Genomic DNA, 24,122 nt, shown 5'->3' on the forward strand with positions numbered 1-24,122 from the left:
TCTTTTCGCCTGGTCTACGACTGTCTCGCTATCCTTGGTTTTTGGACAGAAGTTTTGGAATTTATTGAACTTAAAGTAGGTCTGCCACGAGTGCTGGATCCCATAGTCTTTTTATTTATGATGCTTCTCTTATATTATGCCAAGAAAACCATTCTCACACATTGGAAGCATCCCAAGGTCCCTACGCTGCAGGCGTGGATATCAATGGTCAATTCTACTCTTCCTCTCTTTAAACTAATGAGGCAAGAAGCTGCCCTGATAAGTTCACTAAAATATGGCAATCTTGGATAGCTAACACAAACACTAGTTCTTAGTGTTTGCTTTCTTTGTCCCGGGATGTGTCTCCTTGCCTTGTTTGATTCCACCTACAACATCACTACAGACTGTGTTTTCTAACGATTTCTAAGACTTGCAAAGCTGTTTCATTTACGTACTATGCTACATTATAAATCCTTCTATTTTTGTTATTTGGTTGACCTGCTATACTCAAGGGAATATGCAAAACTATTCAAGTGAATAGGAGCAGAGTTGCTGTTCTGCAGTACGGCCGCTATGCAGTGTACGGAGCCATTTGCTTCTAGCTCCGAATACTGCATAACATAACATCCGGCTCCCAGAGGCAGCCTGAGCAGCTGATCGGTGCGGGTGTCGGACCCCCATCGATCATATACTGATGACCTATCCTGTGGATAGGTCATCAGTTATCCGTGCCTGGACAACCCCTTTAAGACCAACTTTTCTTAGCCAGTGTAGAGAACATTTTAGTTTTCGCATTTTAGTGTAAACACTTTTTACCCTAATAATAATTTAATCTAAGCTAAGCAAAATTTACACCATATTCTCTGTTTTTATCTAGCTATGTGATTTTGATGTTGCCTCTGAATGCTTTCAGAGTTCATTAACTGGGAATAGTTCTACTATAAGAAAGAAAAGCTACTCAAGTAATTGGTGCTACGTCTTACCAAGGTAAGCTTTAACTAGGTTGCATGTAACATATATTAAGGCTATGTTCACACAGGGCGGATATGCTGCATAAAAGCACACAGCGTATCCGCCCTGTGCGCCACAGGGAATTCCGAACTACAAAACGCACCAAATTGTGTTGCAGCTTTTCGGACGGAATATCCGCTGCGGAAAACCGCACTGGCTGCAGCTGTCACATGGGATGAAATGTTTTGGGATGGGATAAAATGAGTTCCGTTTTTTGCGGCAGAATCGATAATTTTCCGCCGTAAAGAATGCTTTGACTGATTTAGAAAACCCATTTCAAAATACCCTATTACGAATTAATAGAGGAGGATGCCCATTTAGGACCCTCATATAGTAGCCAAAGTGGAGACCTGGTACATCCATGCATTACACAGGGAGCTCATTGATTTCAATGAGAACCGTGTAATGTTTAAACTTCCCCTGCAGTGGCACTGCAAATTAAATCTTGCTGCTGGGTTTGCCCACAGATTATAGCTGATTGCTCAGCAGTGGTGCACCTTGAAAAAATACTTCATTCGATTTGAGCCTATGTTGATCCAGATGAAGGCAAAACCCCAATGAGGTAAACGCCAAGTTTCCTCATTTTAAGGAAAAATTTCTTCCTGATTCCAATATGGCAATCAGAATAATTCCCTGGATCAACAACCCATCTTCAGTAATTACAGTAATCGAGTAATTATCCATAACTTGTAATATTATTACACTCAAGATGGTTAGCCGGGCCCATTTTGAACTCTTTCAGGGAATTCACTATAACGACTTCCTCTGGCAGAGTTCCATAGTCGCACTGCTATTACAGTAAATAATCCCCTTCTATGTTTGTATAGAACCTTTATTTTCTCTAGACGTAGAGGATGCCCCCTTGTTATAGTAAAAAGAGATCATGAGAGATATCTGTGTATTGGCCTTGGAAATATTTATTGATAGTTATCGGGTCATCATTTTTCTATACTAAATAACCCTAATTGTTATCATCATTCTGGGTACTAATGTCCACCCATTCCATTTATTACTTTAGCTGCCTGCCTCTACTATGCCTTTCTTGTGTATTAGTGCCAAAAACTGTACGTAATATTCCATGTGTGGTCTGACTAGTGATTTATAAATCTGAATATATAACATCACTGAGCAAGTTACTTACACACATTTTCCCCCAATGTTCTTATCTTGTTTACCAACCTTTAATGCGGCACAGTATCGAATGTTTTGGAAAAATAAAGATGTATGACATTTAATAAATCACCACGGTCCAGTCTAGAGCTTACCTCCTCATAGAAGCTGATCAGATTAATTTGACAGAACTGATCCCTCATAAATCCATGCTGATTGAACTTATTTTCATTGAGATACTCCAGGCTAGCATCTATTAAAAAATCTTCATACATTTTAACCTCCTTAGAGGTTAAACTTACAAGCCAAAAGTTTTCGGAATTACTTTTTGATCCCTTTTTAAATATTAGCACCGCATTTGTTATGTGCCAGTCCTGTGAAACAGACCTTGTCACTGTAGAATCCTTAAAGGCTATGTACACCTTTTAAATCAGTTATATAACATAAAAAATGTCTATCAGTGTGTTTGGTGCAACTTTCTAAATACTTTTTATTAAAAATAATTTTTGCTTTTTCAGATACATCTGCTTTGTATCCTGTATTCAGAGTAGCTGTATCTTGCGCTGAAACCTGAATCCGTCAGCTCAGCTGGCACTGACGAGTTCAGTGTAAGCAGGTTCTGTGTGTCTCTGACACGCAGGATCAACCTGTTACGGATCACATCTACGTTCATAACTTAGATGTGATCGATAACAGGTGGATCCTGCATGTCAAGAGACACACAGGACCCGCTGTCACTGAACCCGTCAATCCCGCTGACTTGACAGATTCAGGTCTCAGTGCAAGATACAACTGCTCTGTATACAGGATACAAAGCAGCTGTATCTCAAAAAGTAAAAATGTATTTAGAAAGTTGTACCAAACACACTGCTAGACCTTTTTATTAAAATATAAATAAATAAGAAACTATTTTAAATATCAGAAATTATGGTCTGTCTATTATTGTACTTAATTCCCTTAGAAATTGGGGGTGTATGCCATCTGGACCTGGTGATTTGTCTATTTTAATATTTTTAAGGCGCTCTGCCTTCTACGTGGGTTAGACAGGTGACATTTAATGGAGAATTCCTCTGCATTTCGCCTGACATTTAATTTTCCTCTGTGAACACAGTGGAGAATAAAATGTTTAATACATTTGCTTCTTCCTCATCACCCTCCACAATTTCTGCCTCATTACTTAATAAAGGGCCAACACTTTCAGTTTTAACCTTTTTTACTATTCATATAATTAAAGAACATTTTAGGGTTAGTATTACTCTCTTTGGCAATGAATCTCTGTGTCGCCAAATTTTCTGTCTTTATCTGTTTTTAAACATAATTTATTTTTTCCCTATAGCTTTTTAGTGCTTCCTCCCTGCCTTCCTTTTTAACCCTTTCATGACCAAGAGTCATTGATGCCCCTGTGTCCAGGACAAAGTTTCCATTTTTGATATGCACTTCTTTAAACGATAATATCTTTGCAACCGCTTTGAGTATCACAACTATTTTTACTTTGGGTTTTTTACAAGACCTATGAGGCTTTAATTTTCTAGATTAGTTTAATTAATTCCGTGTTTAAAATTTTTATTATGAGCAGACAAATCACTACAAATGCAAAAAAAAAACACTTTTTTGTAATTTCTTATATATATTTATCTATATTATATTTATATGTATGTATGTATATAAATATATATATATATATATATATATATATATATATATATATATATATATACACACATACACTGTACAGCTCTGTAACAATTAGTCTTCTCTCTCCATCATCCTGGATCGCTGTGAGGGGAGAGTAAAGAGGGCTATATACACACGACAGTGAAAAATGTCAACAACGGAGCAACTGTCAGTTTTTCATGGCTGTTTTGCATCAATGTGTCTCAAAATTTGAATCCATTTCCTGGCCGTCTGACCATTTTTAACCACCATTTGATGAATTGATGAATTTTAATCGTTAGGGTTTTTTTGTCGCAACGCCCTGAAAACACCACAGTGCCCATGTAGATGGTGACGCAATACCACTGTAGATAGTGCCATATTGCCCACATAGATAGTGCCAGTTCCCACATAGATAGTGCCCACAGTAAATAGTGCCACAGGGCCCCCATAGTGCCACAGTTCTCCCTGTAGATAGTGCCACACACAGTGCCCATGTAGATAGCGCCACAGTGTCCCCTGTAGGTAGTGCCAATATAATACCACAGTGCCCATATAGACAGTACCACATCACCTGTATATAGCACCCCTCTGTAGGTAGCACTACACCCCCTGTATATAGTGCCACCCGACGCAAATAGCACCACCTCCTGAACATTCCACCTTCAGATAGCACCCCCCATAAATGGTACCGTCTTTCTGTAAATAGCACCACTGTAGCCCCCTGTAGGAGCAGAATCCCTCTGGCCATGCATTCCGCTCCTACAGGGAGCCACTGATGTATCTGTCCATATATGGATAGTGACACCAGGTGCTTCTCCGTCAGCGGAATCCCCGGCCAAAGTGTCGGCTGGGGATTCCGCTCTTAGAGGGAGACACTAACGTCACTTTCTAAATGGACAGTGATGTCAAGGGCTCTCTCTAGAGGCGGAATCCCCAACCAGTGCGATCAGACACCGGGGAGTTCAGGTGGCGCTATCTACAGTGGGGAGTTTGCTATCTTCAGGGGGGGGACACTATATACAGCGGGGGATAGAGAGACGGCGGGGGCTCCCTTTAGGAGGGGAATCGTCGGCCAGAGCGCTGACCGGGGATTCTGATGCTGGTGGTAGCTTAGGTGGCGCTATCTACAGAGGATTTTGCGCTACCTACAGGGAATTGTGGGTGGCACTATCTACAGTGGGGGGTGTATTCCGGGGCTCTCAAAGCCCCACCTGACATGATCTTGCAGCCCTACTCACACTGAAGCAGCACTGCACTCATTAAACCCATTCCAGGCTGTCAACGTCTATATACAGTGAAGGAAATAAGTATTTGATCCCTTGCTGATTTTGTAAGTTTGCCCACTGTCAAAGACATGAACAGTCTAGAATTTTTAGGCTAGGTTAATTTTACCAGTGAGACATAGATTATATTTAAAAAAAAACAGAAAATCACATAGTCAAAATTATATATATTTATTTGCATTGTGCACAGAGAAATAAGTATTTGATCCCTTTGGCAAACAAGACTTAATATTTGGTTGGAAAACCCCTTGTTGGCAAGCACAGCAGTCAGACGTTTTTTGTAGTTGATGATGAGGTTTGCCTACATGTTAGATGGAATTTTGGCCCACTCCTCTTTGCAGATCATCTGTAAATCATTAAGATTTCGAGACTGTCGCTTGGCAACTCGGATCTTCAGCTCCCTCTATAAGTTTTCGATGGGATTAAGGTCTGGAGACTGGCTAGGCCACTCCATGACCTTAATGTGCTTCTTTTTGAGCCACTCCTTTGTTGCCTTAGCTGTATGTTTCGGGTCATTGTCGTGCTGGAAGACCCAGCCATGAGCCATTTTTAATGTCCTGGTGGAGGGAAGGAGGTTGTCACTCAGGATTTGACAGTACATGGCTCCATCCATTCTCCCATTTATGCGGTGAAGTAGTCCTGTGCCCTTAGCAGAGAAACACCCCCAAAACATAATGTTTCCACCTCCATGCTTGACAGTCGGGATGGTGTTCTTTGGGTCATAGGCAGCATTTCTCTTCCTCCAAACACAGCGAGTTGAGTTAATGCCAAAGAGCTCAATTTTAGTCTCATCTGACCACAGCACCTTCTCCCAATCACTCTCAGAATCATCCAGATGTTCATTTGCAAACTTCAGACGGGCCTGTACATGTGCCTACTTGAGCAGGGGGACCTTGCGGGCACTGCAGGATTTTAATCCATTACGGCGTAATGTGTTACCAATGGTTTTCTTGGTGACTGTGGTCCCAGCTGCCTTGAGATCATTAACAAGTTCCCCCCGTGTAGTTTTCGGCTGAGCTCTCACCTTCCTCAGGATCAAGGATACCCCACGAGGTGAGATATTTTGCATGGAGCCCCAGATCGATGTCGATTGTCAGTCATTTTGTATGTCTTCCATTTTCTTACTATTGCACCAACAGTTGTCTCCTTCTCACCCAGCGTCTTACTTATGGATTTGTAGCCCATTCCAGCCTTGTGCAGGTCTATGATCTTGTCCCTGACATCCTTAGAAAGTTCTTTGGTCTTGCCCATGTTGTAGAAGTTAGAGTCAGACTGATTAATTGAGTCTGTGGACAGGAGTCTTTTATACAGGTGACCATTTAAGACAGCTGTCTTTAATGCAAGCACCAAGGTGATTTGGAGCGTGTAACTGGTCTGGAGGAGGCTGAACTCTTAATGGTTGGTAGGGGATCAAATACTTATTTCTCTGTGCACAATGCAAATAAATATATATAATTTTGACTATGTGATTTTCTTTTTTTTTTTTATGTATATAATCTAACTCTCACTGGTAAAATTAACCTAGCCTAAAAATTCTAGACTGTTCATGACTTTGACAGTGGGCAAACTTACAAAATCAGCAAGGGATCAACTACTTATTTCCTTCACTGTACGTGACAACGGCACAGGGCATTGGCAGTTGGAACGTATATAGCCGTATGGCAGTTGTGAAGGGGTTAAGTAGTTTAAAAGCTTTATTTTTGTTATTTATTGTCCTTATTACATTTTTATTTATCCACAATCGTTTACTCCTGTTCCTAACCCTTTTTTTACCATAAGGTATTTACCTTGTAGATGCTTTTAAAAATATCCCATTTAATATCTAAAATTTTTGAGGACATTATCCAAGTCAATGAATTTAAGGGCATCTCTAAGCTGATCAAACGTTGCCTGAAGTTCAGTGTTTTTGTGGCTCTACGACAAAAACTTCCTATTGAAAGACAGTTCAAGTGGAAGTTTAATATATTATGGTCACTTTTGCCTAGGTGCTCCCCAACCTGCACCTTTGTTATTTTACTGGTTAATATTAACCCCTTAAGGACACAGCCAATCTTCGTATTTAAAAATTTTTCTTCCCGCCTTCCAAAAGCCATATGTTTTTATTTTTTTCGTCGACATAGCCGTATGAGGGCTTGTTTTTTGCGCAACAAGTTGTAGTTTTTCATGGCACCATTTATTCTACCGCATAATGTATTGGGAAGCTGAAAATAAAATATTTGTGGGCTGAAATGGGCAAAAAACAGTGATTACGCCATATTTGGGGGGGTTTCGTTTTTTCAGTAGTAAAAACTATATGTTCACCTTATTCTATGGGATGATACGATTACGGCGATATCAAATGTATTTGTTTTTTTAATGTTTTACCACTTATGTTAAAAAAATATTTGATTAAAAAAAAACAGAGCCATAACTTTTTTATTTTTCCATCAATTTAGCGGTGTGAGGGCTTATTTTTTGCAGGACGATCTACAGTTTTTATGGATACCAGTACTGATTTTGGGGTACATGCGACTTTTTGATCACTTTTTATTTTACTTTTTTTTGAGAGCTAGGGTGACCAAAAAATTTGCGTGTTTTATGCATTATTTTTTTGTACTGTGTTCACGAGCAGGTTAAACAACGCTATATTGTGATCGTTTGGACTTTTATGGATGCAGTGATACCAGTTATGTTAACTTTTATTTTTTTTAACATTGTTTTAGGAAAAAAATGGGAAAAGAGGGGGTTTTTGAACTTTTAATATTGTTTATTTTTGGAACATTAATCCCTCGTGGACACACATGATTTTTTCAAATCTGACATGTGTTACTTTATGTGGTAATAACTCTGGAATGCTTTTACCTATCCAAGCGATTCTGAGATTGTTTTTTCGTGACATATTGTACTTTATGTTAATGAAAAAATTTGGTTGATAAATTCAATATTTATTTGTGAAAAACTTCAAATTTTAGTGAAAATTTGCAAAAATTAGCATTTTTCGAAATTTAAATGTATTTGCTTGTAAAACAGATAGTAATACCACACAAAATAGTTACTAGTTAACATCCCCCATATGTCTACTTTATGTTTGCATAATTTTTTTTCCTGTCCTTTTATTTTTCTAGGACGTTACAAGGCTTAGAACTTTAGCAGCAATTTCTCACATTTTCAAGAAAGTTTCAAAAGGCTATTTTTTCAGGGACCAGTTCAGTTCTGAAGTGGCTTTGAGGGCCTTCTGTATTAGAAAGTCCCCATAAATCACCCCATTTTGAAAACTGCACCCCTCAAACTATTCAAAACCACATTCAGAAAGTATTTTTACCCTTTAGGCGTTTCACAGGAATTAAGGCAAAGTAGAGGGGAAATTTACAAATGTCATTTTTTTTGACGAAATTCATTTGTAATAAAAAAATTCTGTAACACAGAAGGTTTTACCAGAGAAACGCATGTCAATATTTATTGCCCAGATTCTGCAGTTCTTAGAAGTATCCAACATGTGGCCCTAGTGTCCTAATGGACTGAAGCATCGGCCCCAGAAGCAAAGTAGCACCTAGTGGATTTTGGGGCCTCCTTTTTTTAGGAATATATTTTAGGCACCATGTCAGGTTTGAAGAGGTCTTGTGGTATCTAAACAGTTGAAACCCCCAAAAAGTTACCCCATTTTGGAAACTACACCCCTCAAGGCATTTTTCTAGGGGTATAGTTAGCATTTTGACCCCACAGTTTTTTTGCAGAATTTAGTGGAGTTAGTCTGTGAAGATGGAAATCACCTTTTTTTCTGTGGAAACATAAATTTTTTTCATTTTTACAAGGAATAAAGGAGAAAAAGCACCCCAACATTTGTAAAGCAATTGTTCCCGATTATGGCAATACCCCATATGTGGTAATAAACTGCTGTTTGGTTCCACTGCAGGGCTCAGAAGTGAAGGAGTGCCTTTTGGATTTTGGAGCGCAGATTTTGCTGGATTGGTTTTCAGTGCCATTTCGGGTTTGCAACGCCCCGGAGGGACCAAAACAGTGGAAACCCCCAAAAAGTGACCCTATTTTGGAAACTACACCCCTCAAGGAATTTTTCTAGGGGTATAAGTGAGCATTTTGATCCCACTGGTTTTTTGTATAATTTAGTGGAATTAGGCTGTGAAAATGAATATCAACATTTTTGTCCACTAAAATGTTGAATTTTTTAATTTTCGCAAGGTATAAAAGAGGAAAAGCACCACAACATTTGTAAAGCAATTTCTCCCGATTTCGGCAATACCCCATATGTGGTCATAAATGTTTTTTTATTAGAAATTAATTAACCCTTTCAGGACTGATCCTCTTTTGCTTTTTCATTTTTGTTTTTCTCTCCCGGCATTCCAAGAGCCATAATTTTTTTAGCGGTGTGAGGGCTTATTTTTTGCGGGAAGAGTTGTAGTTTCTATTAACACCATTTTAAGTACCATAAAATGTGCTGGGAAACTGAAAAAAAATAATTTGCGGGCTGAAATTGGAAAAACTGTGATTCCTCAATTGTTTTTGGGGTTTTGTTTTTAAGTCTTTCACCGTGCGGGAAAGACGACAACTTTAGTTTTATTCTGCGTCTCAATATGATTACGGTGATACCATATGTATATAGTTTTTTTTAAGTTTTGCAGCGTTTGCACAATAAAATTACGTTTCTATAAAATAATTTATTTTCTGAGACACGTTATTCTGAGCCGTAACTTTTTTATTTTTTAGTCAAAAAAGCTGTGGGAAGTCTTGTTTTTTGCGGGACGGGTTGTAGTTTTTATTGGTACTATTTTGGGGTAAATGCGACTTTTTGATCACTTTTTATTCTATATCTTGGAAGGGGTGGTGACCAAAAAATAGCGATGCTGACATAATTTTCCATTTATTTTGTTTGCGGCGTTCACCGTGTGGAAAAAATAACATTATAGTTTCATAGTTTGGGTCGTTACGAACGCGGCGATACCAAATATGTGTACTTTTTTAACGTTATAATAAATGACTTATTATAGGAAAACAAAAACTTTTATTTTTACTCTTTTATAAAACATTTTTATTAACTTATTTTTTAACTTTTTACACTTTATTTTTTTTACCTGCAGCTCTGATCGCTGCTAGAATACATTACACTATCTAGGTAGTGTAATGTATTCCAACTGTCAGTGTGACATCACAGTCACTTTGACAGTAAGTCTACGAGGACCAGCCAGAGGCTGGTCCTCATAGGCTTCCATACATGGCAGACTTGGAGGCCGTTGCCCGGCCGCCGGATGCCATCACAAGCATCAGCAACACCTACAATTGCATGGGGGCTGCTGATGTGCTACAAACCCCCTAAATGTGGAGATCGCAATCAGGCGCCACATTTAACGGGTTAATTACCGAAATCATCGGCGATGAGCCGCTGATCGGAAACACTGGAGTGTCAGCTGTCGGGGACAGCTGACCTCCCAGTTCCCGATGCACACCTTGTTGCCGACAGTGTGCATCGGCAACGACACAGTGACTTCCTGTCACTCTGACAGGAAGCCTATCAGGACCAGCTGGAGGTTGGTCCTGATGGGCTTCCATCCATGGCAGACACAGAGGCCATTGTTTGGCCTCCGTTTGCCATGCTAACTATCGGTAAACCCCGCGATTTCGGACCAGAGTCTGCCGATAAGCTAGAAACCCCTAAAATTCGGCAATTGCAACCGATTGCTGCATTTTAGGGGTTAATTCGCCGAAATCAGCGGCAGAGGACCGCTGGCCAGCAAGAGTGGAGTGTCAGCTGTCCGCGACAACATATAGTTACTTACTCATGCGGATAAGGGTTAAAAAGCTCTTTAACTGTTTTTACTATTTTTATTAGTCCCCCTAGGGAACTTGAACCAGTGATCGTTGGATCGCTTGCATGATATATCAGTATATTGCTATTGACAGTCTCCTTTAAAACCCTGCCAGAGGCAGACCTGGGGGCCTTCATTAGGCCACCGGACTCCCATGACGACCATCGGCACCCTGCGATCGCGTCACGGCAGGAGGGGGGGGGGCGTTAGCACGTCAGAAGGGGCTGCCCCCTGATTCTAATGATTTAAATGCAGCGGTTGGGATGGGCTGTGGAATTTAGTGGATTAAATTGGTGGAATCAAAGTGATCTTTGATTCTGCCCGTAGCAGTGAAGTGTTGGCTGTATTACACAGCCAGCACCCGCTACGTATGGAGCGAGCTCAGCCCGTGTGTCTGCTCCATACTTCCCCTTAACGCTGTCAAGTACATATACGTGACGTCATTAAGGGGTTAAGCCTATAGGAGCCCTCCCTCTAATTGGGCCTGCACTAGTTGGAAAAAAGTAAATTTTCTTTTATTATTGACAAAAACCTGTTTCCAAAGATCCACATCTTTCAGTCTCCCAATTTAGATATGTAGAGTTGAAGTTCCCCATAATAACTACATCACTATGATTTGCTGAGTTTTATCGATTTGCCTTAGCAGTAGAATTTCTGTGGATTCTGTTATATTTGGTCGCTTATAGCAAACCCCTAGTATTTTATTATGTTTTTTCCCTCCATGTAGTACTACCCATAGAGACTTCACATGATCATTTACCTTTACATAAATTGTCCTATAGTGAAGGCTTTTCACAGGACTTTACATAAAGGCAAACCCCACCCCCTCTTCGGTTTAAACAATCGTCTTTGAACAGACTGTAACCTTGTAAGTGACTGCCCAGTCATAGCCATCATCCAGTGAGAACTCAGTAATACCCACTATGTCATACTTTTCCTCTGACATTATCAATTCCAGTTCATCAATTTTATTTGTTAGGCTTCTAGCATTAATTAGCCTACTGTTTAGAGTTTTTTGGTAATTTTTTAATTTAAACTTGTGGGACCTTCTAACAAAAATAGATTGTCCAGTGCGTACAACCACATTAAAATGTTTACAATGTTTTAAGTCGTTAAAGTGGCCCTGTTGTGAGCAGTCTCCTGATGTCTGTTTTACTTAATGCTTGCATTCTCTATGAATTAACAATTCTGTAGCTTGTTCTTATAGAATCCTTGTTTGTACTGGTACTATGTTATTTCTCCTAGAAAAGTGTAAATAAATGGACAACTTAGTACTACCATTCCACCTCAAGGGCCGTATCACTACATACTCTGACACTGTCCAATCAGTACTGTCATTGAGAGTGTGTAGAGCTCACTACTTGTCAAAACACTTCGATGCCGCTATTGACCAAGGCATTTAGGGGTTGAACAGCTGGGAGCGGCGTTATCCTCCATATGATTTCCATACTCCTTTATATAACTCTCATTTTCGTATTTCATTATGACAGTATGAAGATGGGCAAAATCGTACACTTCAGTTATGACATCCCACCAGAATGTCCATTTAAATCCTACAAAGACTTTCAGAATTATTGGAAAGCGTTGGTGAGATTTGTTCAGTTATTTTTTTTTAAATAAATAAATGGAATGCTCAGCACCATTATCCACAAAAATATAAATTTTAATACAGTGAGCTGCTTGTAGAGATAAACACCTAATCACATACTCACATCCTGAGACCAATATATACTAGCTACAGGACCATATGTAGAGTTGGTGCTGCCCTAGGCACTTTTAGTGCTGACACCCCCCATTACTCCGGAAGTTACAGAAACAGCGTAGCTCGCTGACATTCCGGCTTCAGCGCTGGACTCAGGAAAGGTAAGTATAATAATTGTTTTACTTTTTTGTGTTACTAATGTTTTTTTTGTGTTGGTTTGTGATATTTTTACAGGTTCAGTTGTTTGACTACTTCAGAATTGAAGGCAATTACGATGACAGCGTTTTTTATTATCAATAAAATGGTTAATGCGGGTTGTCTAGCTTTTATTTATTTCAATACGGTATTTTTTCTATGTGTCCGTGTTTTTGTTTTTTTTAACATTATTACTACTGCCTTACTAATGGCCACTCTCTGATTGACAGCCACCATTACTAAGGCGGGGCTTGGTGTTAGCCAGTGAAAAGGCTAACACTACCCCCCCATTATTACCCATGAAGAGCCGGGTACGATCCAGTACCCAACCATCTATAGTGACGGTCGGCCACTGTGGCAGCCGCAGGCTGGGAAAGCCCAAAAACCATGGGTCTTCTCACCCTGCTAATGCTAGCCTGCTGCTATGTTGTATCTGGCTGGTTGTGAAAAATTGAGGGGACCCCACATAATTGTTTTCAAATATTTATTTTTTATTTTAAAAAAAAACTACGTGTTTTTTATTACCAGCCAGATACAACATAGCAGCAGGCTAGCATTACCAGTTTGGGAAAAGCCATGGTTTTTGGTCTTTCCCATAATAAATAATGAAACTGATAACACCAGCTTGCGGCCGCCCTGGTGCCCGTCCATCACGTCATTTAGTCGGGTACTGGATCGTATATGGCTCTTCCCGATACCCCTGGTGGCAGTGAGTACTGGGTTAATAATGGGGGGGTTACTGCTAGCCTTTTCACCGGCTAACACTTAGCCCCGCCTTTGATACACAGCATCCATTACTGAGAGTGGCCATTACTAAGGCAGTAGTAACAATGTTAAAGAAAATATACCAACACAGAAAAAATATTTTATTGAAATAAAAAACCCTGCACGACCCTCATTAACCATTTTATTGAAAAGAAAAGCGCCATCATCAAAGTAGTCCTAAATCCAAAGTAGTCCAACTACTGAACCTGTAAAAAAAACACACAAAAAAATCCATTAGTGACACTAACCTTCCTGGGTCCGTGACAGTTAACTTATTAGTGACAGCTCTCAGCTGTCATTTGTTGGTTTACACATATATACACATACAGACCCATATATACCCACACAGGCACATATATACACAGTACAGATAATGTAGTAGATGTTACCTGCATTCCTATGTAGCACCACAGATAACACAAAGTGATAACTCTCTGAATACAGATGATGTCGTAGATGTCACCTGCAGTCCTATGTAACACCACAGATAACACAGTGATAACTCTCTAAATACAGATAACGTAGTAGATCTTACCTGCAGTCCTTTGTAACACCACAGATAACACACATTGATAAATTTCTGAGTACTGATAATGTAGTAGTTACCTGCAGTCCTATGTAATACCACAGATAACACACAGTGATAACTCTCTGATTACAGATAATGTAGTGGATGTTTCCTGCAGTCCTATGTAACACCACAGATAACACACAGTGATAACCCTCTGAGTACAGATAATGTAGTAGATGCACACTCACCGAGACATATACACATACAGACAAATATATAGGCACTTAGGCAGAGAAATACAGGCAGAGACACATACAAACATATTGTAACATATACACATACAAACACAGAGACATATATACACACACAAATATACACCACACAGAGACACACACACACACACACACACACACACACACACACACACACATATACACACACAGGAGACAGATTTGGATGCACAGACACATATAGACACACACAGGCGCATATGGGGGCACAAACAGCAGACAGATTCTCTATGAGGCATTTACCAGCTCCCTTCCTGACAGGCTTCTTGCAGGGGCGGGCTGTGGGCAGAGATTCCTTCTCTCCTCTTGCTGCCTCTCTTTCTGTCTCCTCCTGTCTCCATGCCAGTCCTGAGTCTGAGACATTCCCACTGTTCTTGGATTGGCTACAGCTCACGTGAGCAGTTCTGTCCAATCCATGAACAGAGGACATGTCCTACACTCAGTATGAGTAGCTCTGGTTTAGCCACCACCCCCAAACCCCCCCTGCTTGTGAGTGACCTAACTGCTGGTAGGTCAGTTCACATAGTTAATTTTTTTTTTAAATAAACCATCCAGCAGCCACCCCCCCCCCCACACTGCTAGAAGCGCTATGCACTGCACCCCCAGTGTCTAGTGGCAAATAGGGCCTGACTATATATATATATATATATATATATATATATATATATATATATATATATATATATATATAGTTCCAACTTTTTATTACAAAATGTGTTTGAAACACAAAGAATACCAGTCACACAGCATATACTATTCCTTATATGTCTCCCATAAAACGTTGTTGTTTTTTTTCTAGATGCATAATGCAAACTGTATGGCTAAATGAGATGTGAATGGAGCCTAACATTGTCACATTTTGATTTTTCCCCCAGCATGGGTATGAGCTTCCACACATGTCTGAAGATGTGATATACTGCAGTGTTTACTTCAAGTTTATTGGAGAGAAGATTTTTACGTATCCTAAATTGGTCAATATTTTCTCACCAACCAGGCATGCATTGTATGTGAAGTCACATTCATATAAATATTTGTACACATTTGAAACGTATTTGAGGAGCAGGGGAACAGCAGCATGGACACAGGCTATAGAACGGGTTACACAACCTTTTCTGGTCCAAGGGCCACATTCTAAATTGAACTACAAGAACCGCAATAATAATAGTACTTTGGTAAAACTGCTTCACTGTGTTATGCCTAGTGTAGTGTAGGTACTAAAGAGGTGTGCATGACACAGGGATTCAAAGGGCACTAAATAGAGAATTCCTATGTCATGTACCAGTCATTCAGACTGCCCTAAGCATAACACGAATATAAGTTTTTCCTGGATTTATCCTTTAAGTGGCTTAAAATAGAACGGTGATAGTCACAATGCCCCATATCAATGAAAACCATAGTCTCCCATACAGCAGTGCTAGTCACTGTGGCCTCTTTAGTGTGAGACAATGAGTCCCGCTTTAATGCTAGCCAAATTCCCCCTATTATTTCCAACCATCTATGTCTCCATTAGTGCCACTAGCCACAGTGCCCCCTGTTAGGCTCTGTTCACACACCGTGTATTTGACACATTTTTGGTAATTATGTAAAGATAAATGCATGAAGACATAGGCTGTTATGGAAATGCAAGTGGAGCGATACCTCAAGGCTGCTGGAGTCTGCCGGGAGAGAGCATGCACGTAAACTCGCAACCTCAAATCTGTAACCACTCTGATCGACATTGTCTAAGGCTACTCTAAGGTGTTTACCAGAGCCGACCGCAAGGTGGGATGGACTTTGCTGCTTAGAAACCAGGTTGTCTTAACAGAGTGCAGTTTTGGATAAAAGGTGCAATGTAGGCAAACCTGAGCTGGAAACCAGACAGCCAATAGGTTAACTGAAAGTCCAGAAACGGAGTAGAGGTAATCAGACAAGCCACGGTCAAAACCAGCCTGGAGCGGATAATCAGAATCGGTAAGCGGAGGGTTAACGAGAGACAAGCCGAGGTCAGTATACATGATGTAATGTCAGGATAGGGAGACAGACAGGTGAGCCCTAATCTACCCGCCACTCAGTCCCTGCCTACTTGCACAGCCCGTCCTAGGCGACGGCGTACAACTGGGCGACGGTCCCTACGCTCAATATGTGCACGACAGACAAACAAGGCAAGGGAACACAAAATCAAAGGAATGTGGGGCAGATGCCCACAGCAACACTGTGAGCAACAGAGTAGTTGATGAGCCGAGTCAAACCAGGCGTGTACGTGGTAACAAATGCAGAGCAGGAGAATAGTCAGTCAAGCCAGGGTCAATATGAAGCAGAGGTCAATAGTAACAGCAGGAACAGCAGAGCCAGGAAACAGGAGAATCACAGGCAAAGGACAAGCAGCAAATGAAGGTATAAGTGGACCAAGGGCGGGAGCTAGAACCGTCTGGCCAGGCTGCGATAGGCTCTCCCACTCCTCAGCCTACCAGCCTGAGTGGTAGCAGATCGAGTCACTCTAGCAGACCTAGGAACAGATGCAGGCTGATTAACCACGGGTGGCGACACAGAAGCTGTGTCAGGCAAATCCTTCACACATGAGGTTCAGAAAACAGAAGTGCAGGAGCAGTCAGGAGAATGATCAGAAACCAGGAGATAGGAAAATTCTCAAGCAAAGACTGGTGGGAAAATACAGGTATAAATACAACCTAACAGCTGATTGGCAGAAGGACAGAGAAGAGGGATAGGCTCAAGGTAAAAGAAGAACCAGTCAGAAGCTAGACAGGTTGTCATAGCGACCTTAAGGGAACAGTTGTTTTTCTAACATAGGCATTAAATAGCATGTTTGAACTCTGCACATCTTGAACTTTTCTTTTTCAGAAGTATAGTGCATCTCAGGTTTTCCTTGAGTCAGATTTGTAGCCACAAACATGACTATTGTATGCATTTTCTTTAAAAAAACAATGTTATGCTTTGATGCAAAATTGCATGAAGGTGCCCATGAGTGTAAAGTGCCAGGTAGAATTTTGACAATGTGTAAGGTGTCTACTTTCATAAAATATATAGGTATGCGATTATAATATGATTTTTATATTTTATAATTCAGGTTTAATTCGTCAAAAGTGTGAAAATTGGCGCAGCAGCGAAAGGGTCAAAGTCTCTTGCAGCCTGTTAGGCAGAGCTTTTTGCAGGCAGATTTTGATCTGCCTGCACGCCGTTTGCTGCGTTTTTTGAGGAGTTTTTCACCGTGTTTTTCGCTCTGGCCCATTGAGCGCCACAGGCAAAACCACCGTGAAATACGCTTTTTCTGCCTCTCATTGATGTCAATGGGATTTCAGAGACGTAAACGCCCGAAGATAGGGCATGTCGCTTCTTTTTTCCGCGAGACGGTTTTTCCACTCTCGGGAAAAAAACGTCTCCGCCTCCCATTGAAATCAATGGGAGGCATTTTCTGAGGTTTTTTGGCATGTTTTCTGACCCAGTTTCTGTGTCAAAAAACTCAGTGTGAACTGACCATTAAGATGCTGCAGGGGAGATGTAAGGAATTTGAATTCCCTGTGACTTCCCTGCTTACATTTAGAATATTGCAGTTCCTTAATATTTGTGTGCAAAAGATTATTTAGTCTCGGACTAAATTAAGTCCAATCAATTCCGTGACTTTGTGCATTTCGATATAAGGATCACACAGTTTTTCTTCCCAGAAAACATTTGATTTTTATGTAATTAAAAAAGAATATTTTTGGAACATATAGCAAATGTTCATTTATTTATAAATAATTGTCACTGATGTATATTTTGTACATTTTAATCATTATTATTGTGTGGCTATAACTGTCAAGCCTTAATCTTTGTCTAAAGATATCCCTTTATTTGCCTAAGAAGCCAGCCTATTCAGTTTTATCCATGGGCAGATTTGACAAGAGTTCTGAATACCTTTGTTGATGACCTCAAGTCTAAAATGCCTTATTTGTGTGGTTTTCCGGTAAACATGACTAATACTCCAGTTTATCCCATGAAAGAATTGTCAAGACCTCTACCACAGGTAACACACGTTGAATATGTTTAAAAGTTACTTAATGGAGCCACAAGGGGGCACTCGAACCAAATAGAAAAATACTATTTCTATATATGTTTAATATTAAGAAAAACATGTACATTCATGGAAATAGCAATTGAGGACATATTTTTTTTTTATTGTACAATGTGTTACACGTCTGCAGAGATTCTTCTTCATGGAGTTGCTTAGGTGATGTAAATAGGGTAGGGCAGGAATCCTTTGCAGCTCCCCTTGTGACTGAAAAGAACGTTATATGTAAGCAGCCGCAGTATGGGTGGGAATATTACGGGTACTGAATGTGGCTGTGTGTGTCCACGATCCCTCTAATATATTTTTATGTTACTTGTGTGAGCGTGCATACAGAGGTAGCTGTCAATCTGCCCAGCTCTTCCTGTCCATATCCTGCAGATAGGACAACATGCGGCTATGTAAACGTTTGTAGACTTTTTTTTTTTACTAAAACAATGTATTAAATTAGTAAAAATATGTTTTAACAATTACAAAGTTGCACTAAACACTGTAATACATTGTTTTAGTAAAAAAAGAAATAAAAAGTCTTCAAAGGTTTACACAGCCTTTAACGTGACAGGTTTGCTGGTTTAGTCGGCAGAAGGTAAGACTTTATTCCCCATGATCTGTGCCAACTATCGCCATATACAGACATACTATTGTTATTTATTTATATCATGCCATCAACTTCCATGGTGTTTTTAAATAGCATAATATTGAGATAACACATTGTAACAAGCACAAAAGACAAGTGAAATGGTGTTTACAAGTCATATTAGGTAGGAGCCCTGTCCATAAACTTACAATCCACACAGCTAAACAAATGCACAACGATGACAGAATATGACGGTTAATTTATCAAATAAAGAGAAACAATGATGTAATCTGAAATATTTTGCATTCCTAGGGTAGTAACGAACGCCTGAATAATTTAACTGCAACAATAAAACAGGTTCCCAAATACTCGGACCAGACAATGTATTCTACAGGAATTATCCAGAAGACTATTTCAGTGGACCAATCATTACAACGTTCTGAAAAGTTTGAGCATCCTCCAACATCATTGTATGTAAAACACATGACATCAGTTACAGTGCCTCTTGGATCTCAGCATTTCAATTTATCTAATCCTGTATGTTCAACTAAATCAGAAAGTGTACAAAAATATGTGCCCTTCTTCCGTGGTAAGATAGGAAACATTAACAAGAATGATAACATGAAAATTACTGAAGGTAATACAGCTCTAGTTGGTTCTAATGTCTCTGATAACCTCAACTCCAATTTGAAAGATATTATGCCAAGCAGAAAATTATTTGCTCAGGTTTCTGATACAAAGAGGACCACAACAAGCAATGTATGCAAAGCTATAAAAATGAAAAGTAACAAGGAAAATACTACTCTCCTGTCTTCTCAATCTACTCTTTCAGAAAGGCAGTCTTGCATTTCCGTTAGTGTTAGTCCTGGGAACATGTCTGACTCCAACCCAGAGAATGCTGAATCTTCTCACACACAAGTTATTGATTCCTGCAAATTAAACTGCACAAATGACATAATTCCTTGGATTTCATATGTAAGAAAGGAAAATCACAATGTTGCTGGAAGTATTAAGACATCAAATAAGATGATTGCTGAATGTCAAGGATTTAAAGACAATATACAGGTAAATGTAAGTTTTGGGTTTCCTGGTAATGTAAGAATGTGGGTGAGAATTGCCAAAGGGAGTGTGATGCACATTTTGTATATTTGTACATATACCAAAATATGGTGCGTTTATTATGCACTGTGCAGTGGATCCAGAAGTTGATGACTCCAGAGAATCAGACAGAAAGGGATCCGAGGAATGGTTGTCTGGTTCAGAGAGGCTTCGGCTTCGCCTCTGTGTACCCTACTGGGGAGGAGGTGTTCATCAACCAGAAGTTCCACATGTGGGCTGGCATGAAGAATCTTAGGGCTGTTGAGCAGACCAAGTTCACCCTGACCAGTGGGCCAAAAGGGACTTGGGCTGTGTGCATTAATAGGCCCCAGCGGCCGGTCCCTTCTGAGAGCCTGACCCATGCCTTCACCTGATGGAGGCTTGCTTCAATGCCAGAGCTGCTGTGGAATCAGGAGAAAGAAAGAGCTATTGCTGCCGTTACTGTTGCTCCTGTGCCAGAATAAAGGAGGGTCGGAGACCAAGGGAGAGTCTCTGTTGGAGCTGGGCGTCCTACTGTTCAATATGGGGAATGCATATTAGTGGACTACACCTTTTAATGCATGGTCCATGTGCCTGTTACCGTGCCCATCCATGCCCAGCCAGTGGTCCAAACCAGGTGGGATATTCAGGACCGGTGATTCTAAGAGTCTGTATCTTGTTTTGTGCCTGTCTCCCCGTAAAGCTTAAGAAGGACTTGTTCCAGTTTTGTCTATCCACCCTGTCTTAAGTTGTTCCTAAAGTAAGGTACTGTCTCCAGTTGGCCGCCTGGTCTGCTCTGAATTGTGTTTCTGTAAGGGACGGCACAGATTTAACTGGGGAGGGGCGGTTATGTAAGAGTGTGGGGGAGAATTTCCAATTCTTAAAGCACCTGTGATGCACATTTTGTATATTTGTACACATGCCAAATATAATCTATTTATGCACTGTGCCTTTAGTGATCTATATCTTTATGCTGTTTTTCATTCTCCCACGTGGCCTGTTGTATTTTGTTATTGCATTGTAACCTTATGATTTCCCTATTCCTCCAGGTGGCATTCTCTCTGGTGTCCGTCTGGCCTGTTGCATTTGGTTGGGGTGCTCTTTTGTTAGCGCACTGTGATGTTATGATTTATTTATACAGGCAGATGATAGTTGGCTGGCTGTATAATCTAAACTGTACAGCCCGGACACCATTTTAGTGACTGTATTGCTGTGCCTTAACATCGCCAGGGCGTTGCAGCATGGCTTTGCCGCATCTTGATTCTGAGGGCGTCGCTTATTGTATAAAATGGCTGCTGTTTCCGTGAATGCGGCTCAGTGTTTGGGTGGAAGAGTGGAGGAACCCGGCTGTAGAGTGAGCTGCTCAGAGTGGAACGTAGAGCTGCCATAGGTTCAACTAGCACTAGCATTAAGTCTAGTCTGTGGGTCCTGAATCATGTTGTGGGTGACGGGCAGGAGCCTCGCTGTGAGTGTGCATGTGTCATATGCGCTGTGATGGGTGATGGACAGGAGTCTCCCCACGTGTGTCAGCATGCAGCAAGTCAGTAAATCAGTTGCGGCCTAGTATGCCTGAAATTGCCAGACCATCCTCAGCAACATAGAGGGCTCTGCCAGAGACCAGTATAACCAGCCAGCCATCATCTACCTGCCTGAACCGTGTCATAAGAGACTGTGCCTCAAGTCAGGATATGTGTTTATTTTCCCTGTTGAAGCCTAGTAGCGTTTTGTTGCCACAAAGCTCCTGGTGTCTGTACCTTGACAACCCTGCCACTGTTGTGCGCCAACCGGGCTCGATTCTTACAATACTATATTTGTTCTCCAAAATTCATTATTAAACACTTGTGGCCTATACAGGCAACCAGTGAAGCTACTCATAAAGGCATTATTCTTATACAGTGCTCCATCCCTAAGAAAATTACTAAGGCATTCAAATTTTAAGCAACTAGAATCACATGTTGTATTGTACTGTATTAATTCAACCACTTATATTTATAATTTTTTTTTAAAAAAGGAGGGGGAAAAACACCTGCTTAGCTAACAGCACACAAAATGCCGTTATATTTGGCACCCGATATGTAAATAAGCCCCTGAACATTCAATGGGGCGTTTCTAACTAACCAAAATGCAAGGGGGTGTGATGTCTTCGCTCTGACATTGTCCAATCATCTGCGGAAAGTGTCAGGGCGGCTTGCGCTGTGTTCCCTGCCGCGAGAACACACACATACTTGGTGTTTGTGCTGCAGATAGCGTGCGTGCGCTCACGCATGCGCGCACGGTCGTTCGACCGCACATCGACGTCACCACTCCCACCGCCACGGAACGAGAAGAGGCGAGGAGGAGAAGCAGAGACGAGGAGAAGAAGCAGAGACGAGGAGAAGGAGACGAGGATATCTACTTACATCCGTCGATGTGCGCGCGAACGGCCGTGGGCGTGCACGTGCGCGCCCACGCTATCTGCAGCACAACCACCAAGTCTGTGTGTGTTCTCGCGGGAGGGAACACAGCGCAAGTCGCCCTGACACTGTCCGCAGCTGATTGGACAGTATCAGAGCGAAGACATCACACCCCCTTGCCTTTTAATTAGTTAGAAATGCCCCATTGACTGTTCAGGGGCTTATTTACATATCGGGCGCCAAATATAACGGCACCGATATGTAGATAACGGAGGGAGTTAGAAAAATAATTTTGCGTGAGACGGTTTGTAAAGCCTTTCCTATAACATGCTGCACTCAGCTATATATAACAATGTATTATGGTGTTTTAGGCAATTTTGTAATTAATTTTTATAGGATTTTTTTTTTTACTTTTTCAGTTACAGCTTCTATATATCCTGGATACATAGAAGCTGTATCTTGCGCTTAGAGCCGAATCTGTCGGGTCAGCGGGACTGATGGCGGCTTCGGTGACAGCGAGTCACGTCGGATCCAGCTGTTATCCATCACATCTAAGTTATAAATATGTGACCCGCTGTCACTGAAGCCATCAATCCCGCTGACCTGACGGATTCGGTCCTGAGTGCAAGATACTGCTATGTATTCAGGATACATAAAAATTGTATCTGAAAAAGTTAAAAATATTTTTAATAACAACCAATTACAAAGTTGCTTAAAACACCATAATACATCGTTCTATTTTACATTTTTCTTTTTTAAAAAAAGTGTTTAAAGGTTTACTTAGCCTTCAAGTCACACTCTCATATGTTTTATGTTTGCACCAATATTTAACCTATCCAACATACTAGAATTTTCATGACTTTTGGAGGAAGGTTTGACTTTTTATTTCATATATATTTACATACATGGTCAGCTGACCAGTTTATGTAAAAGTGTCAAAACCATGTGATAGTCCTAGAGTACATCCCATTTTTTTTTTATGACTGATGTTACACTGCAAACTGCTAGATCTCTAAAATTAATTTTAGGTTTACTAAAATATATATACATTTAATTTCATATCCAATTCAAATTTATGAACAGGAAGAAAGTTTGGTGGTACCTCACAAGAAATGCAGAACAAGTAAAACTCTAAAGAACGTAGATGTAGAACAGAATGCGAGAGATAACAAGGTATGAACATTGTAATGAAAGCTTAAAGATTAAGTAAACTTTCATAAAACTTTTGATATGACATACAAACATATAAAAAGTTTGGATCGGTGGGGGTCCGGGTGCTGAGACCACCACAATCGCTGAAAGGAAGGTGAAGAAGCGATCAACTGAGTGTTTTGCATCTACGGCTGTGATCAGCACTCTTCATCAGCCTGAAGACGGCTCACATAGATGTTCTATGTGAGCCGTCTTCAGCCTGACAAGGAGCGCAGATTACAGCCATAGGTGCAAAGCGCTCAGCTGAGCGCTTCTTCACTTTCCTTTCAGCGATGGTGTTATAATGTTATTGTGAAGAAGAGCTAAGCAGCAAGGTTTTGGGCCATGTAAGCTCCCAAAGTGCATAAAAATTGTCTACTCTTTGTTGCAGCACTTACTGCCAGGTTTCAATCTAGTGTCTGTACGTAATGTCAGCAGAAGTACTATTTATTGAAAGCTTTAGTCTTAGCTGAGAGCTTTATCAACTGGGTTTTAGCACTATTTAGTTAGAACAAAAATCTATTAAAAAAAACAGCTTCAAA

General features: G+C 40.5%; 1 protein-coding gene across 7 annotated transcripts in view; it reads left to right on the plus strand.

Annotated features, from left to right (window-relative positions):
* Nucleotides 1-24,122, plus strand: part of C5H18orf63 (chromosome 5 C18orf63 homolog) — a 100,397-nt gene that overhangs the window by 67,134 nt on the left and 9,141 nt on the right. For 6 of the 7 annotated variants that reach the window (XM_075826485.1, XM_075826484.1, XM_075826488.1 and 3 more), the window contains 6 exons: nt 857-966; nt 12,328-12,424; nt 15,176-15,258; nt 18,117-18,300; nt 19,232-19,990; nt 23,473-23,562. In XM_075826485.1, the coding sequence (XP_075682600.1) occupies nt 857-966; nt 12,328-12,424; nt 15,176-15,258; nt 18,117-18,300; nt 19,232-19,990; nt 23,473-23,562 (1,323 nt within the window). The remainder of the gene's footprint in view (nt 1-856; nt 967-12,327; nt 12,425-15,175; nt 15,259-18,116; nt 18,301-19,231; nt 19,991-23,472; nt 23,563-24,122) is intronic. The other variant, XM_075826486.1, reaches the window with a different exon arrangement.

The sequence above is a fragment of the Rhinoderma darwinii genome, chromosome 5 (assembly GCF_050947455.1).
Source record: "Rhinoderma darwinii isolate aRhiDar2 chromosome 5, aRhiDar2.hap1, whole genome shotgun sequence".
Lineage (NCBI taxonomy): Eukaryota > Metazoa > Chordata > Amphibia > Anura > Rhinodermatidae > Rhinoderma > Rhinoderma darwinii.